Source organism: Propithecus coquereli, unplaced genomic scaffold (assembly GCF_000956105.1).
Source record: "Propithecus coquereli isolate 6110/MARCELLA unplaced genomic scaffold, Pcoq_1.0 Scaffold80, whole genome shotgun sequence".
Taxonomy (NCBI): domain Eukaryota; kingdom Metazoa; phylum Chordata; class Mammalia; order Primates; family Indriidae; genus Propithecus; species Propithecus coquereli.
The window spans coordinates 2154357-2173170 of NW_012154174.1; the positions used below are offsets into that span (position 1 = coordinate 2154357).

Sequence of the window (18814 nt, forward strand, 5' to 3'; positions counted from 1 at the left end):
AGTGCCTTTTAACATTGCTATTACGCCTTTGCCTGAACAATGAGTTTTTGTAGCAGGCAGACCCCGCGTCTGAGTCTGCCTTTCAGGGCCAGACACTGTCCGGTGTAATTCGGATTAATTTCTTGTTCGTAGATGGGCGAAAGCGACACTCTCCTCGGAGACGGGGTTCAGATTCCCGTGCCATAGCTGGAGATGACACCGAGGAGCGCACTTCTCCCTGCGCTCAGTCTCCCGGTCTGTGAAACGGGCTCGTAAGGCATCCCTGAGCCCGGGGCGGCCGCCGCAAGCCCGTGCCCTCGCCCGCTCCCTCCCCTTCTCTCCGGGCCCCCGGCAGCCCGAGGGACCCCGAGGGCGGCCCCTTCCTGGGGAGGCGCCCGGCTGGCATGTCGCCCCTCCGCCCCCGGGGTCTCTGGGCTCCACGGGGTCCGCGGGGTGCCGAGGGGCCTCAGGAGGGGGCGGGTTCGCTCGAGCCAGAACGCCCGGAGCCGCCCAGGAATTTTGGCTGGGGCTGGAGCATTTCCTCCCGGGCCGGCCCGGCGCGATCCGGGGAGGGCGGCCGCGGGCAGACGGCGCTGCGCTCGGCCGGGCGGCACCATGCGGCGCCTGCTCTGCGCGCTGGCCGGGCTCGCGCTGCTGCGCGCCGCGGGCGCCTTGGCCGGTGAGTGGGGCGCGGGCGAGGGCAGGGGACCCACAGCCGGGGGACCCGCGGATGGCGAGGTGGGAAAGAGAGAGACAGAGAGAGAGAGAGAGGGGTGGAGGAAAGGCGGGAGAGAGAGCTGGCGAGATGGAGAGAGAGAGATGGAGAGAGAGAGATGGAGAGAGAGAGATGGAGAGAGAGATGGTGAGAGTAAACAGACACAGAGATAGAAAAAAGGCAGAGAAATAAAGACAGAGGCACAGAGAGATAAAGGAGAGAGGAAAGGATGAGAAGAGAAAAGGAAAAAGGAGAGGCTGACACAGAAAAAGACTCTGGAGATAAACGAATGTGAACGAGGATAGAAAGAAAAAGGAGTTTGAGAGACAAAAGAGAACGAGAAGGGAAGAAAAAGAGTAACCAAAATGGCAAAAGGAAGGAGGAGCGGAGAGAGAGGGAGAAAACAAACTCCGTGCCAGGGCTAGAGTTGGCGACAGAGAAGGAGCCAAGCATCTGGGGGCAAGAGGTCAAGTCTGCGGGCTGGGACAGCCCTGGAGGCCAGCAACGTCCCAGAGCTGCCCACGCCCTCAGGCCTGGCTCTGTAGTGCATTGCTAGGAAGCCGAGCTGGGGGGAGAAGGACCCAAGCTGGGCCCAGCACAGCCTTAGGGAGACAGGCAGGCAGCCCTGGGGAGAAAGGCCACTGCTTCACCTGGAAGGTGGCCTGCGGTGGTTCTGCAGCCCGGGTGAGGACACCAGCCTCCAGGTTCCCAGGTAGCTTCTCTGGGGGTCTGAGCTGCCTTGGGTGGAGGTGGGGGGATGTGTGAGAGAGAGGGGCCATCTGGGTACTCCACTAGCTGGGGTCCTTGCCTTGTGCTATTCCCTTTCCTCCTCTGCACCCCCAGTAGCCTCAATACTGTCCCTCCACAGGTGAGGCTCAGTGAGTGTGACTTTTGTCAAGCGACTCACTGGGCTAAAGCCTAGGACTGTACGTTCCACCAGCCTGCATGTTGCACTGCACCTCACAGCTTACAGCCCACTTCCCTGTCTACCCAGGCAGTGGCTGTAGCACATCCCAGTTGTCCAGATGAGGGGGCATGGTGCCAAGGCAGTGCCCTCGCCAAGCATCAGCCCTGCCAGCCCCCTGCCCCCACCCCGGCAGAAGCGCTCTGTGCCAAGATAGGAGCCCCCAGTCCCTCTCAGGGCCCAGTGGACTGTGGGAATGAGCTCTCGGAGAGAGGATCCAGGCCACCCTGACCCTGGGGAGCCCCTGCCTGGGGTGAGTGGCCTCACCTCGCTGAGGCTGTTCCCTTCTGTAAATCCGGGAGCTTCAGGGAACGGATGACGGAGGACGTGCTCAGCAGGGAACACAAACCAACCGATATCCGGGACCTGCTTTCTCTTTTAGCCACAACTGGTATTTAAAAGTTTAAACCCCCTTTCAAACCTTATCTTTCTGATTATGCCTGTTCATTGCTATAGATTAAGAAGAAAAGGAGGAAAGTATAGATATATTAATGTAATTTTACACTGATTTCACACATTTTTGTGCACAGACAATATTCCATTTTTTTGACTTTTGATTATAAAAACTTTTGGATACAAAAATAAAATATAAAATAATAGTATACAGAAATAGAATAGTATAATGTACTGATCAACCCAGTTTGCGCAAGTATCAGTTCATGGCCAATCTTATTACATCTATAATCCCCAACTTCTCTCTTCTCCCTGGATTATTTTAAAGGAACTTCCAGGCATCATATATTTTTATCTATAAATATTTCCTTGTTTACCTCTAAGAGATAAATACTGCATAGCTGCAGTGCCATTAACACACCCCCAAAAAATGGCGCGTGATTGAATATCATCAAAGATTCCAACCAGTGTTCAAAGTCCTTGATTGTGTTATATGTTTTTACAATTCATTTGTTTGATCTGAATAAGGTTACATACATTGTATTTGGTCGATAAGTCTGTTGAGCCTCTTTAAATAAGTAAGTTCTCTCACCTTTTTTTCCCCTTAAAATTTATTTGTTGAAGAAACTAAGTTTGTCCTGTAAAGTTTTCCATGTTTAGATTTTGCTAATTGCATCCCTTTTGCGTCATTTAAATGTTCCTCTGCCCCTTGTATTTTCTATAAACTGATAGCTAAATCTAGAAGCTTGATCAGATTCCAGTTAGATTTTTCTTTGCAAGAATACTTTATAGATAGTCTTTATTATTTTAATTTGCATTCCTTTGCTACTGAAATTGGCCTTTTTCTTCACATTGGTCATTTCTACTGTCTTATAAATTGTCTTAGACTTTTTCAGTTGTGGTGTTGGGATTTTTCCTATTATTCTATAAATGCTCTTTATATATGAAGTGAAGGAAACTTGCTTGTGTTACCTGTAGAGACCTTTTGTTAAGGTGAGGCTTCAGCTGAGTTACTATTTTGCTATTGGAGGAATTTTTAGTCTTAAGAGCCTTCATCCTTTTAACTAGTATAACCATTCTCATCCATGCCTTGAGTTCCAGTGGGGAAGCTGTCATTGTCCAACACCGTTCCCCAGGTCCCCATGGACATCTGCTTTCCACTGGGATTGTGCTTTTGCCAGAGGGCTGTGGTGAGGATCATGGTGTCTGTTCTCACAAAAATGGATATGGTGGGGAGGGAACCTCTCAAAGACAATTTGACCCAAGGTGCACATTTGGGCTCTTGTGGGCCTTGGAATAGCTGCAAAGGTGTCACATGTATTGGTTACCTTTGCCCTGTACCTGTCCATCCCCTCATTTTACAGAGGAGGCAGCTGAAGCCCTGAGATGGGAGGCTCTTCACTTACAAAAAGTCACACTACTGCTAGGGCACGCTATAGACCATGTCAGGCAGGTCAAACCACCACCTACTACTAGCTGTGTAATCTTAGGCATGCTACTCAACCTCTTTGCTCTTTGGTTTTCTAACCTGATTAAAAAAAAAAAAAAAAAGGGAGGGGGAGGAATACAAGAATACTGACCTCACAGAATTAAATGAAATGATTGCTGTAAGCACTGAACAAAAAGCTTGGCCCACGATAAGTGATCACAAATCAATGGTAGCTTGGAATACAGAGTATGGTTGTGCCCATTCTAAAGGTGAAGAAGCCAAGGATGCAGCAGGTGGGATTGGCGTGTATCAGGGAACCAGAGAGTGTGTCAGGGCTGAGCTCCTGCGTCCCTGCTGGAGAAGCTCCCCCAAACATTCCCTGGACACTTGCAGCATCTGACTCCCTGCGTGGGCTTGGCTCTGGAGCAGACACCTCTCCATCTCTGGGAGATCTGTTCGGAGAGATCTAGCAAAGAGCACCAGCTTCCGTGTGGAGAGGCAGGGTCCTGGTTCAAGCTTCACTGACTGACTTAGTGCCTTCATCTTTCTGAGCAATGTCCCTGTGTGGCATTTGCACATCACTTGGCAGTTCCAAGGCATCATCGAGAGCAGGAGCAATACAGCCATCCTGCAAAGCAGTCGGGCAGGGCAGATGCCCTGCAGATGAGGGGAGGGAAGCCGAGAGAGGCAGAGGGCGCGTGGTTGGAAAGACTGCATCTCCGACTTCCCACCCGCCTTCTTTCCCCAGCCCTTGGAGAGGAGCTCTGTCCTTGATGGCTTTTTAGACCTTTTCAGCATCCTGGGGATTTTGGAGTGCTTTAGTACGTCATAATTCAGTGGATTAAAAAACATAGTATTCCAAGATGGAAGTAATCTTGGGCCCCTGAATGGCCTCAGGGAGCAGAGCTGCCTGCAGCGCCACCGCCAGCCACCGCCAGCCAGTCTACGTCTGAATCGATACCTGTACCTGATACCTGAGAGAGAACACGTGTGTGATTGCGGGGGGCTCTTCCTTACGGCGGCCTCGCTCGTATCCTGAGAAAAGTACTAACAGCCAGACACTGCCTGCATTGGCATAACATGGGTACGGTCTCAGAGTGATCAAAAGGTCATATCCAGTCTGGAAAATGACCAGAGGCCAGGGGAGACAGGACACATCCCTCCCCAAAGAAAACAAAACAAAAATGTTCCTCGTAATCCGAGCTCTCTTTCAGGGGGGTCGAGGGGTCCCTCTTCTGTTTGGAGTTCTTCATTGAATCGACTGGAAATCGTGTTCTGCTGCTTTAACAGTAATCACAACCACGGATGGTTTTGAATGAATCGCGAATCTTTATACACATATTGGATGTGGTAAAATTTATCATTCTGTTATATCGGATGTGGTCAAATGTAAATTAACCCCCAGTGGCCAGTGTTGCTGGTCAGAGCAGGGTGTGACTGACCATGCAGAAGGTGCAGCGGCACTTGTGGTCTCTGCTGGGAATAAGTTTGTCGTCAGCGCAGAAATCGTTCGAGTGGTGGCCCTTTCTTACTGTTTGGGTCCCAGATACAAAAGATCTCCCTGTGAGGCCTGGAAGTGGGAGGACGGGGCCCAGTGGGCATCTCTTTAACTGGGGCGGCCGGCCCAGCCCAGCCCTCCCCCAGGGCCTCTGGCTCCGCTGCAGCCTGTTCTCACCAGCGCAGGATGCCCCACCCATGGCCGCCGTCCAGGGTGCACATCAGGCCCGGAGCAGGAGCCGGGCCAGAGAAAACAACCCGGCATCCAAGGAGGTCCATTTCCCAGCTGGCAGGGGCAGGGAGGGCGGGAGAGAAGGAAGGAAGGGGGAGCAGAACCGCAGCCTTGGCCGTTCAGGGTTGATCATGATAATCCTTCAGCCTTTCCCACTCCTCTTGTTTGAGCCTCCTGGCAGCCCCGTGTGTGTGTGTGTGTGTGTGTGTGTGTGTGTGTGTGTGTGTGTGTGTGCAGGCACTCAGTTCTTGCCCTGCTGGAGCTTCTGGTCCAAGAAGCTGCTTCTCCTTTACTCGCCCCAGTCCTGTCCTTGTAGCTAACCTTTGAGGCCTCTCAGCTAGCTTGGAAAGAGAGAAGAATTATGGGTGAGCGACATCTGGGCCACAGGGCCTCAGGCTGACCCCACCCCATTTCACAGAGGAGGCGCCAGAGGCTCCAGGAGGAGAAGAAAGCTTCTCACAACCCCACGACAATAAGTGGCCATGCCAGGCTGAGACTGGGGTCTGCCGTGAGCTGAGCCGTGGTGAGGACCCCGCGCAGGAGGGAGCCGGCGGGGCAGGGGGTGTTAGTCTTTGCTCCGAGCTTTCTTTCTCCGATGAGCTCTTCAGAGGCCCCGATGAGTCCATGGACAGTTGTGGCGGTTGCACACAGCACGGATTTGTCCAGATGTGAGGGATTAGTGCTGAGCTGTGTGGAGAGCGACCTCAGCCCGGGCTTTTCCCAGGAGGGGTTCTGGAGCCAAGTTAGACCTCATCGCAGACACGCTGGGAACAGGGTGTTGCAGGCCAGCGGGGAGAAGCAGATCCATGTGCGTGAGTCCTGAAGCAACCAGACCCCCACTTGGCTCACGTTGCCGCCTCTTGGCCTAAGCCTGGGGGACGTGCACGAGGGAACAGGGTTAGGGCCTGGGAGAGGGCAGGGGAAGCTCAGGGGAAAGACTTGGCCACAGATCCTGTGGGTGAGAACAGCTCTTCCGGCCTTTCCTCTCCAGGCTGAGCAAGCCCGGTTTCAGCTGAGACAAATGAGCTTGGAGCCCTTTTACCAGGGCCACCTCCAGACCTGCTCCTGCCTCTCAAGAGCATCTTTAGGATGTGTGGCCAGGGTGGAATGCAGCCTCCACCCTCTGGGGTCTCTCCTCACCCCCCTCTCGCCCTGAACACTTTACGTGGTTGCATGCAGCCCGCAATAGCTTTTGCTCTTTGCTGACAACCCCATCCGACAATTGGCTTTTGTTATGGAACATATCAGACCATATACACAAGCGCAGAGAGAGCAGCTGAATGCACCCTGAGCGTGCGTCACCCAACTTCCACAGGGATCAACTCTCGGCCAACCTTGTTTGCCTCATAGCCCACCCATGCCTCTCTCCAACCCCACCCAGGCCTGGATTACTCTGAAGTTAATCCAAGAGCTCATAGCGTTTCATCTGTAAATGTTTCAGTGTGGGTCTCTAAGAGACTCGCTTTTTAAAAAGCAGCCAAAGTGCCATTATAATGTCCCTCCCCCCACCCCCAGATTCAGCAGTAGCACCATTAACCTTTGAAGAGGCTTTGCTAAGCTCAACGGAGGGAAACAATGCAAAGGAGAATTTTAAAAACAAATTGTTCTCCACCGAAGATGCTCAGAAATGAAGGGAGTTTTGTCCCTGGTCTTGGTTCTCATCCCCGAATGCTTCCACATAGAGTCAGAATCAGAAAATCTCAGGGCATGAGGAGCCCAGCAGAGCCCCAGAAGGCCACTTGCTGAGATGGGGCCAGGAGAAGGTCAGGGTGCTTGGTGTCCAGCCATTTGCTGACAGCGTGACCTTGGGCAAGCCACTTACCTCTCAGAGTTACACATCCACCACTAGCAAAGTGGCTCAGCATCCCTGTCCCACCCCAGGACTTGCCCACCTTGATGTCACCGTCTGAAGCTGCTCCTCCTCTAAAAGCTAAAATTGCAATGTCCCTTACCACTGTCCCTCCCGTAACTTCATCGAGACCTCCAGTCCCTTCAGCTCCCCCATTTCTCCCAATTTATGGGCCCTCTTCTTGGCCTCTCCTGCATCCCCAGGGCCCCTCCCCATGCCCCTTGCTGGTCACATCTCAGCTCCCAGGCCCCTCGCCCCACCGCACTCATCCGCAGACTCCCAGGGTCAGCCCCACCCAGCCTTCTGTCTTCCCAGCTCTGCACCCAACGGCGCAGCACAGCTGGCAGTGGCCGGGCACATCCAGGGTTCCTCACCGATGCTGCTCATACTGCATGGTCCTCCCACACCGCCCCCCTCATTCTCCACATCCCCTTTTGAAGCCCTGTCTCTATTCAAGTCCCTCACCCAGTGGTGCTGATAGACTGTCACTCAAAAAAAAAAAAAAAAGGAGCATTTGCTGATTTCCATGGTGTAAATGTTCTCACCACGGCCGGCCACTTTAATGGCCAAGTTTAACAATCCACTCACAGAATTCCTGCAAACTTAACCACCAGCTCTACTCCTTACTTGAATTTCAGCAGGTGCCTCCCGCTTCCTTTACCGAGGGAGTAGAGGCCGTCAGGTGGAGCTCGCTCAGCTCTTTGGCCGCTACGTACAGGTGTGTCTTGGCCCGTTTTTGCTGCATTCCCTCCTTTTCTTCCATGCGTTGCCCCAGCCCTCTGGATCCCAGACCTCCCATCGGTTCAGGAAATGCATTCCTTGTTCTCCTGTCTCCTTCCTGTCCCTTAGGCTGGAAGCATGCCTGTGTTTTCCAATGCTCACAAGACAGAAAGGACAACAATCAACACTTCTCTAGACCTTATTATGATCTGTCCCCTTCCTTCACAGCCAAGCTTGGTGAAAAACTTCTCCAAGTTCAAGTGTCCACCACCCGACCCGGCCTTACCTTCTCATCCCACTGCAATCTAGACTCTGCTTTGCCCCCAACACTCTGCTAAAAGTGCCAGGGTGACATTCGGCAGGGTCTTTCCTGGCATTCTGCTTTTCTGGTCCTTATCTTGCTAGCCTTCCCTGCTGCGTTAGGCCACACTGACTTTCCCATGCTCGGCAGGATGTGTAAAGCTCCCGGCTTCTCTTGACGTTTGGGGCAGCACCCTCCTCGCTGAGTGCCAGCATTCTCCAGGGCTTCAGCCAACTCTGGCATCGGAGTTACCAGCTTGAAACCTGGGCTCAGCCCAGGGCTCGGAGACTTCTGGTGTGGGGGCGATGGTGCCAGGAAGGACCAATGTTGAGAAAAATAAGGAACCAAGGGTTGAGCGGGTTAAACCTCAGATCCTGTGCTCACGGGTGGTGTGATCTCAGACACATCATTTCAGCCCTCTGTGTGTCAGTCTCCCTGTGTGTCAACTGGAGATAACAGGTGGTTGGAGAGGTTGAGTTAACACCTGTGCTCGGCACACGACCTGGTGCGCGGTAAGCGCTCGGATCCAGCGTCGGCTGCTGCTCGCTGGTGCCGATGCCGGCCTGTGGCCGCTCATTCTTCCTTTCTCTTCCTCCAGCCGCTGCCTCTGTTCATCACTTCTCACCCTGATTACTGCAGCGACCTCCTGCCTTCAAAGACACATCCCTCCAATCCATTTTCTATATTTTAAAAATTCACATATGACTCTGTGACTCTTCTGTTAAAATAAACCCCCAAACAAGCATGGGAATTGGTTTATTACGGCCTCTGGTTAAAGCTCTGCCCTCTCGGCTCCAGCTCTGGGGTGCCCCTCACCACGTTCTCCCCTCCCGCCCTGTGTGTTCAGCTGCAGACTCCCCGTGGGGTCTCTGCACCCCGAGCCACGCTCGTCCACACCGCTGTCTTTGCCCGTGCCCTTCCCCCTGGCTGGCGTCTTTCCTCCTGTCCTGCCTGTCCCAGTTCAGGCCTTGCCTCCTTGAGGAAGCCCACCGGGGTCTGCAGGGGAGCGTGGTCACAGAGACGAGTGAGGGGCTGAGGTGGCCACAGCTTGCGCACAGACCTTCCTCTGCTCGCCCGTGCAGTTGTTGGCAGCCCCCCCTCACCGGAGCTCAGAGTTTTGCAAGAGTCTCTGGTGTTACAGGGAAACCAAGGGCCCGCACTGACAAGACTTGTTTGCCCGCAGCTGCGGAACCCTTCAGCCCCTCCCGAGGAGGCCCGGCTCAGGGCACAGGATGTGACAGGCACGGGGCTGTCCAAGGCCGTCTGGACGTCATGGAGGAGGTAGTAGGATGGTTTGGGAGGACATGTGGCTTCACGGGGCGCAGATGCAAGCTTTCTCTGGAGCGTCAGGAAATCCAGGCCAATCCTGCCCTGTGGTCACCAGATTAAACATGCCCCTGCCCCACCTGGGCTGTTGGCTGACCTGCCCCCAGCAGACCCTGCCTCCCCCGGGGGCTTTGCTTAGACCGCACCCCCCCACACACACACCCCGGAGATCTCCGCGTAATTACCAGCTGGGAAGGTGGAAATTCAATCGCTGTGTTTTGTTATACAGCCATGGTTCCTACCTGTGGCCCAAAAATTCGTGTGGTGGGAAAAATTACGTCTTTATTGTCACAAGCCTAAAAAATGGGAGTGCTAAATTTCACTGAAATGTATTCATTCATCATAAATACAGACAACAAACCATAGTATTAATAGTACTGTGACTTTGTCATCAATAGACATCACAGATAATTTCATCCTGTCATAGTTGTTATATCTCCACATATCATTTATATTCATTATGTCAAAATTTCAGTAGTTGTTAGATCATGTGATTTAGTGGGTTAATAAATACATATATTATTATATCATTTAATTTTTAAAAATTGAATTATATGTTAATATAATTTGTATCCTTGGTAATTCTGTATGTTTTATATTTTGCACTTAAAGCATTATTCTGAGAAGTCTGTAGGCTTCACCACATGGCCAACGGGGTCCATGGCACACACACCAAAAAAAAAAAGTTAAGAATCCTGAATAAAGAAAATTGCAAAATTCCAAACCTGTCATTTGGCAGAGATGCCACCAGGGGGCGGGGCAACAAAAGGAATGTGAGCTCCAGGCTGCAAAGTCCAAAAGGGAAAAGGTGCTCCAGGGTCGCTCCATGCCAACCACTGAGTGCCACACAGGAAGTGGCCTTGCAGAGAGAGCCCCCTAGGATATTGTTGTCTGGGGAAACTGAGGCAGGGGCACAGTCTGAGGCACCCAGTCCCTACCCCCCTGCACCTCTAAGTGCTCCTTAGCACGTGGCTGATGAAGCAGGATATGGCATCACTCTCGTCCTTGCTTTTGTCCCCTGCTTCTGTCCTAGATGCTGGAGAAGACGGTGGAGCACCTAGAGACAGAAGTGAAAGGCCTGCTGGGCCTGCTGGAGGAGCTGGCCTGGAACCTGCCCCCCGGGCCCTTCAGCCCGGCCCCCGACCTCCTTGGGGATGGTGAGTGGCTCAGGCTGCAGAGAGGAAGGGGAGGGAGGGAAGGTGCAGGGCACTGCTGGGCGGGGGACCCTCCAGCACCCCCTGCTTGCTCACTCCGAGGCCACCCCTTTCTTCCAGATAGCTTCTGAGCCCCGAGGTGGAGGAGCCCGGCAGCCGGGGGTAATACACCTGCGGACAGCAAACCTCTGAGGACGGAGCCACGTCTTCTCGCCTTCCTTCCCCAGCTTTGTGTGAAATAAAAGCTACTCCTTTGGTCCCCTCTGTGTCTGCTGACAGAGCGACCCCATAACCACTCCCGTGCCCTGAGGCCTGCATCCTTCCCCAGGCTCAGACCTGGGAGCCCTCTGCCCCCAGCCCCCTGCCGTCTACACTTCAGCCCTTATTTACAGGGCAGACTTGGCAGGGGGTGGTTCACAGAAGTGAGGCTCCCAGGCCCAGAAGTGTAACACAGCACAGCAGAGAGACCCTTTGCGTAGCCTGGCTACTCAAATCATGCCCACAGACCAGCAGCAATGGCGACACCTGGGAGCTCGTGAGAAATGCAGGGTCCTGGGCCTCACCCAGACTCCTGAGTCAGAATCTTCATTGTCAGGAGACCTCCAGGGGATTTGTGTGCCCATTAAGGTTTTTTCTTTTAATTTTCTACTGAGGTGAAATTCGCATAACATAAAATTTACCATTTTAACCATTTTAAACTGTATAGATTAAGTGGCTTTCGGTACATTCACAATGTTGTGCAATCACGACCACTGTCTAACTCCAGAACATTTTCATCACCCAAACAGAAGCCCTGTGCCTATTCAGCAGTCCCTCCCCCTGGAAACCACTAACCTCTGTCGCTATAGACTTGCCCATTCTGGACATTTAAAACGCAGTGGTCCTTCTTATCCATGGTATTGCTCTCCACGGTTCCAGTTACCTGCAGTTAGTCATGGTCTGAAAATAGTAAATGGAAAATTCTAGAAATAAACAATTCCTAAGTGTTAAATTGCACGACATTCTAAGTAGCATGACGAAATCCCTCAACATTGCACTCCATCCCACCCTGGACACGAATCCTCTCTTTGTCCAGCATCCGCCTCCCACCCGTGAGCCATCTCAGCTTTCAGACCAGCTGCCGCAGGTCACAGCGCTTGCATTCGAGTAACACTTGTTTTACTTAAGAATGGCCCCAAAGTGCACGAGTAAGGATGCTGACACAATTGTTCTATTCTATGATTACTTATTGTTGTTAATCTCATACTATGCCTAATTTATAAATTGAAGTTTATCACGGGTGAGTATGCATAGGAAAAAACATAGTATAATGGGGTTCGGTACTATTGGTGGTTTCCGGCATCCACTGGGAATCTTGGAACATACCCCTGTGGATAAGGGGAACTACTATGAATGAAATCACACAATATGTGGCCTTTTGTATCTGGCTTCTTCAGCTAAACATAGTGCTTTCAAGGTTCATCCATACTGTAGCATGTATCAGTACTTCATTCCTTTTTATGGCTGAATAATGTTCCCTTCTATGGATATACCACATGTTATGCATCCATTCATCAACATTTGGGTTGTTTGCACATTTTGGCTATTATGAATAATGCTACTGTGAACATTCATGTGCAAGTTTTTGTGTGGACATGTTTTCATGTCTCTTGGATCTATACCTAGGAATGAAATTGCTGAGTCGAATGGTAATTCTGTGTGTAACTTTTTTGAAGAACCATCAAACTATCTGGCACTGCAGCTGAATGATTTTACGTTCCCACCAGCAATGTTAACTATGGGTTTTTCATAGACACACTCTTATCAGGTGGAGAAATTTCTCTTCTATTTTTAGTTTGTTGAGGGTTTGTTTTATCAAATGCTTTTTTTTTTTTTTTTTTTTGCATGGAGATGATCAGGTGGTTTTTCCCCTTACATTTTATTAATAATATGTATTACGCTGATTGATTTTCATATAACAAATGATCTGGCATTCCTGGGATAAATCCCACTTGGTCATGGTATATAGTCCTTTTAATATGCTGCTGGATTCAGTTTGCTAACATTTCACCGAGGATTTTTGCACCTATATTCATAAGGGACATTGGTCTGTAGTTTTCTTGTGGTGTCTTTGGCTTTCTCATCAGGGTAACACAGATCTCATAGAATGAGTTAGGAAGTGTTTTTTTCCTTTTTTTGTGTGTGGGGGAAGAATTTGAGAAGTATTGATGTTGCTTCTTTAAATATTTAATGCAATTCACCAGTGAAGCTATCTGGTCCTGGCCTTTTCCTTGTTGGGAGGTTTTGGATCACTGATTTAATCTCTTTACTTGTTAGAGATCTATTCATATTTTCTATTGTTTCTTGAGTCACTTTTGGTAATTTGTGTGTTTCTAGGACTTTGTTCATTTCATCTACGTTATCTAATATGTTGCTATACAATTGTTCATAGTATTTTCTTACAATCTTTTCTTTTTATTTCTGTAAGGTTGTTAGTAATATCCCCACTTCCTGATTTTAGTAATTGAGTCTTCTCTCTGTGTGCATGTATGTGTTTGTGGGTGAGTCTAGCTAAAGGTTTGTCACTTTGTTGATATTTTCAGAGAATCATTGTTTATCCTATCGATTCTGTTGTTTTCCCATTCTCCATTTCATTTATCTGCATTCGAGCCTTTCTTTCTTTCTGGTTGCCTTGGGTTTTGTTTGCTTTTTGTTTTCTAATTCCTTAAAGTGGGAAGTTTAGGTTATCAATTTCTGTTTTTTTCTTTTTTAATGTAGGCATTTACAGCTGTACATTTCCCTCTAGATACTGTTTTCACTGCATGTTGTAAGTTTTACTTTTATTTTTTGCCTTTAAACTTGAGTTTATTTTTTTAATCCACATAATTAAAACAAGTTTAAAAAGGCCACCTAATTCCAGTGTCTAGCTTGGTATTCTAATGGGGAACCAACTGTTTAGAACTGTCTGACAAGGCATACCCCCAAAAGAATATTTATCTGAGGATGGGTATCTCTTGTCTCTTTATTTTTTATTTTTTTAGTTTTCTTGATTTATTTTGATTCAGTTAATGATTAAAGAGCTGTTTTTCTACTATTCACTTTTTTACCTTATTTCAAAATACTGAGGGAGTACAAATGTTTTTGGTTATATGGATTGCTTTTGTAATGCTTGGGTCATGGCTATAAGTGTACCCATCACCCAAATAGTGTTCATTGTACCCGTTAGGTAGATTTTCACCCCTCCCCTCTTCCCCCTTCCTCCATGCTTGATTTTCACTGAGTTTTACTTCCCCCTGTGCACATGTGTGCTCATCAGTTAGTTCCAATTTAATAGCAAGTACCTGTGGTGTTTGTTTTTCCATTCTTTAGATATTTCACTTAGGATAATCGTCTCCAGTTCCCTCCAAATTGTTGCAAAAGGCATTAATTTATCCTTTTGGATGGCTGAGTAGTACTCCATGGAATACATATACCACATTTTGTTAGTCCACTCATGTATTGATGGGCACTTGGGTTGATTCCACATCTCTGCAATTGTGAAATTGTGCTGCAATAAACATTGACGTGCAGGTGTCTTTTTGATGAAACAACTTCTTTTCCTTTGGATAGATACCCAGTAGTGGGATTGCTGGATTGAATGGTTAGGTCTACTTTTAGTTCTTTGAGGAAGCTCTATGCTGTTTTCCACAGAGGTTGTGCTAATTTTCAGTCCCACCAACAGTGTATCCATATCCAGCATCTACTGTTTTTGGACGTTTTAATAAAAGCCGTTCTAACAGGAGTAAGGTGATATCTCATTGTGATTTTAATTTGCATTTTCCTGATAATTAGTGATGTTAAGCATTTTTTCATGTTTATTGGCCATTTGTCTATCTTCTTTTGAAAAGCTTCTGTTCACCCATAAATTTTAGTATGTTGGGCTTTCATTTTCATTAATCTCAAAGTATATCCTAATTTCTCTTGTGATTTCTCTTTTGACCCTTTGATTTTTTTGAAGCGTGTTGTTTAATTTCCACATATTTGTAAATTTTCCAGATGTCCTTCTGTTGTTGATTTCTAATTTCATTCCATTGTGGTCAAATTTTTAAAATTAATTTAGATTGTTCTATGGTCTATCTGGAGAATTTCCATGTACACTTGAGAAGAATGCATATTCTGTTGTTGTTAGGTGTTCTATATATATATGTGTTAGCTCTACTTGGTTTACAGTGTTGTTACCTTCTTTACCTTTTATCTAACTGTCCTATCCAATAGTGAAAGTGGGGTGTTGAAGTCTTTAACTATTATTTTTGGATGATTTCTCCCTTCAATTCTTGTTTCTTTTTTTTTTCTAAAAAAAAAAAAAGACGGGGTCTCGCTCTTGTTCAGGCTGGTCTTGAACTCCTGAGCTCAAACTATCCAACTGCCTTGGCCTCCCAGAATGCTGGGATTACAGGTATGAGTCACCACGCCCGGCCAATTCTTGTTTCAAACTTTCTGAGGCTGTCATTAGGTGTATATGTTTATAGTTTTTATGTCTTCATGAATTGACTCTTTTGTCAGAATAAAATGTCCTTCTTTGTCTCTTATAACATGTTTTTTTTTTAAATCCATTCAGCCAATCTCTGTCTTTCAATTGGAGAGTTTCTTCCATTTACATTTAAAGTATTTATTTATAAGGAAAGATTTCTGCCATTTTTCTATTTGTTTTCTGTATATTGTTCTTTTGCTCCTCAGTTCTTCCATTATTGCCATCTTTTGTGTGTTATAGATGGTTTTCAGTGTACCATTTTGATTTCCTTCTGTTTCTTTTACAATTTATTTTTTAGTAATTTTCTTGGTGGTTTCACTGGGATTACAATTAACATCTTAATTTATAACAGTCTAGTTTGAATTAACACCAAGTTTTAGCAGTATATAAGAACTTAGTTCCTATATAGTTTCATCACTCACCTTTATGTTGTTGTGACAAGTTACATCATTATATATTTTGTGTCCATCAATATAGTTATAATTATTGTTTGGTGCAGTTGTCTTTTAAATCATACAGGGAAAAAAAGAGGAGTGACAAACCAAAAAGTATATTAATGCTGATTTTTATATTTACCTATGGAATTTGAGTTACTGTCCAATCGTCTTTCATTTTAGCTTGAGGGACTTTCCTTAGCATTTCTCGTAAGGCAGGTCTCCCAGCAATAAACTCAGTTTTCATCTATCCAGGATGTCTTAATTTCACCTTCATTTTTAAAGAATATTTTGCTAGCTATAGGATTCTTGGTCGGCCATGAATTTTCTTTCACCACATTGAAGATGTCATCCCACTACCTTCTGATTTCCATAATTTCTGATGAGAAATGGGCTGTTAATCTTATTGAAAATTTCGCATGAGTCAAGTAGCTCTTTCTGCTGGACATTTTGATTATAACGTCTGGATGTGAATCTCTTTGAGTTGACCCTACTAATAATTCATTGAGCTTCTTGGATGTGTAATGTCTTTCATTACATTTTCAGTCATTGTTTCTTCAAATATTTCTGCTACTTTTCTCTCTCTTTTCCTGCGATTCTCATTATGTGTATGTTGGTTCACTTGATGGTGTCCCACAGCTGTCTTAGGCTCTGTTACTATTTTTCTTTTCTTTTTCCTTTCCATGCCTCAGACTAAGTAATCTCAACTGACCTCATTTGAAGTTTGCTGATTCTTTCTTCTGCCTTCTTAAATTTTTTAAGAGACAGGGTCTCTGTCACCCAGGCTGGAGTGCAATGGTGTGATCATAGCTCACTAAAGCCTCAAACTCTTGGGCTCCAGTGATCTTCACGCTTCAGCTTCCTGAGTGGCCACACTACCACACCTGGCTAAAATTTAAAAATTATTTTTTGTAGAGACAGGGTCTCACTATGTTGCCCAGTCTGGTCCCAAACTCCTGGCCTCAAGCAATTCTCCCACTTCAGCCTCCAAAAGTGCTAGGATTACAGCTCTGAGCCAATGTGCCCAGCCTCTTCTGCCTACTTAGCCTGCTCTTGGACCTCTCTAGTGAATTTTTTATTGTATTGTACTTTTCTATTTCAGAATTTCTATTTGGTTCCTTTTTGTAATTTCAGTGTCTTCATTGATATTCTCTATTTGGTGAGACAAAATTCTCCTGATTTTCTTTAGCTCTTGAGCATTTTTAAGATAGTTGTTTTACAGTCTTTGTTAAGTCCAATGTCTGGGCTTTCCTCCATTTCTATTAATAGACTTTTTTCCCTATATATGAGCCATACTTTGTTCCTTTGCATGCCTCATAATTTTTGTTGAAAACTAGACATTTTGAATATTATAATGTGGCAAATCTGGAAATCAAATTCTTCTCCCCTCCCTGAATTTGTTGTTGTTGTATTTGTTGTAGTTTGTTTCATTACTTTTCTGAACTAAGTTCTTAGAGTTTGTATTCTTTGTCAGGCGTGGCCACTAAGTCTCTATCTGATTAGCTTAGTGGTCAGCTAGTGATTTAACAGATATCCATAAACACCTGGAACAACCACCCCCCCCCACCTCCTCTTCCAGATGGTTCTGTGTGTGTTGGGGCACACCCCAGCCAGGGAGTTTATAACTCTGCCTTAGCTTTCGCTTCTTGCGTGTGCAGAGCCTGAAGGTCAGCTAGGAGTGAGAGCATAGGGCCTTCTCTTTTCTAAGCATCAGCCCAGCCCTGGGCATATGTGTGGCCTTCTGGTTTCCCAGAAACATGGGGAATTTTTAAAGCTCTTATTCTCCCAAAGAATCTTATTTCTCAACCTTTCCTCCTCAAGCTTTTCAGTTCGTCTCCTGTTTGCCCCAACTGTTATTCCTCCCCCAGGCATGGGTGGCTAATACATTGGCTATGAAATGTCCCCCAAGTTGCCACCTTCACTTTGGGAGAGTTCCAAATTAGGCAAAATAAAAGTAAGCCATTTAAGCCTGTTTTTCACGGAGTAACTTGACAGATCAAAATAAAAACCATACTTCTTGAGAATAAGGTTGATTCTGCTTCCTTCAGTGCTAGGAACATATACAGAGAACATGGGATATTGTTTGCGATGCTGCTGCCAAGCTGGGCAGTGGAGGATGGGGCCAACGTAAGCTAAAACACAACAAAGCTTTTACTGAACTCAGATTTTTTTCTTAAGCATTCCCCTGGTTGCTATAAACTTTCAGTTAGTTTCCAGAGTTCAAATAGGGTTGATTCTGACAGTTTTTGCCAGCTCGCTTGCTGCTTTGTGAAAGGACGGACTTTTGGAGCTCCCTATTCCGCCATTTTTGTCGACCACATTAAAGTTTCAGAAGCTCTGATCTACTCCACCCCTCATTTTACAAAGGCTCAAAGAAGGGTCACACGGCAAATCAGGGGCCGAGCTGAGACTGGAATAGATTCTCAGGCCAGAGCTCCTTTTGCTTTAGGACTACGTCAGCTTACTGTTGAGAAGGAACCAGGCTCAGGCTGGACAGCAGTATTAGGCCAAGGGGCAGCTTTCCAAGGAGCAGGGACTAGGGGTAGAGCTAGCCCAGTAGAGCTGGGGGGCTGACTGACTCTTACTGAAAGGGGACCCTGTATGGGGCCCAGTGAGGGAATGAGTCCTGATGTCCCTGTCCTTCAGAGGAACACAGGCAGGCAGAGGGAGTTTTCAGGTTTGATGGGGTGAAAATGCAAGCCTTTATCTGCTTGAAGAAATGTATTTAGCTTGATTCGTTTCCAGGTCTCATTCCACTTCGTATCAGCCAGGGCAGGAAAGAGCCTACAGCAAAAATAAGGGGCCAGGTCCTAGGCGAGGACTATAACTCCCTGCCAAGGCCAACAGAGGATGGACATGGCCTGGCATTCAGCGTTGCTTTGACCACGGGCATCTGCAAAGGTTCATCGTTCAGATCCCTGTTCCGAAAGCTAGGAGTGCCTCATCCCATCTCCCGTCGCCTGACTGAATTCCAGGCACACCCTGCTCTCTGCTCATCTGTCCTCTGCGTGAGCACCTCTAGTCTGGGGCAGTTCTCTGCCTCACCGCAGCACCATTTAGACCAGCATCAGATTACAGCAGGTTACAGGAGCAGTTTCCCAGCCCCACCCCTGCTCAGAATCTGTGAGGGTGCAGCCCAAGACCTGCTCTTTAACAAGCTCCCCAGATGATCTTGATGCACACTAGGGCTTGAGAAAACCACCTGCTTTAGGACTGTCTACCCATCCACTAGGTGAGCGCTCCAAGGCTGCTTTCTTCAGTTTGTACTTGAGACAAATACCTCACTCACTTCACCCTAGTCCTGGTCCTGCCCTAACAGATAGTTTTCAATA

At 47.4% G+C, this 18814-nt stretch overlaps 1 protein-coding gene across 1 annotated transcript; it reads left to right on the plus strand.

Annotated features, from left to right (window-relative positions):
* Window positions 1–519: 519 nt before the first annotated feature.
* Window positions 520–10735, plus strand: PLAC9 (placenta-specific 9). The gene is made up of 4 exons (XM_012663245.1): window positions 520–658; window positions 9263–9360; window positions 10439–10562; window positions 10680–10735. The coding sequence occupies exons 1-4, from the start codon at window positions 595–597 to the stop codon at window positions 10688–10690; spliced, it is 297 nt and encodes a 98-aa protein (XP_012518699.1). The 5' UTR covers window positions 520–594; the 3' UTR covers window positions 10691–10735.
* The last annotated feature ends 8079 nt before the right edge of the window (window positions 10736–18814 follow it).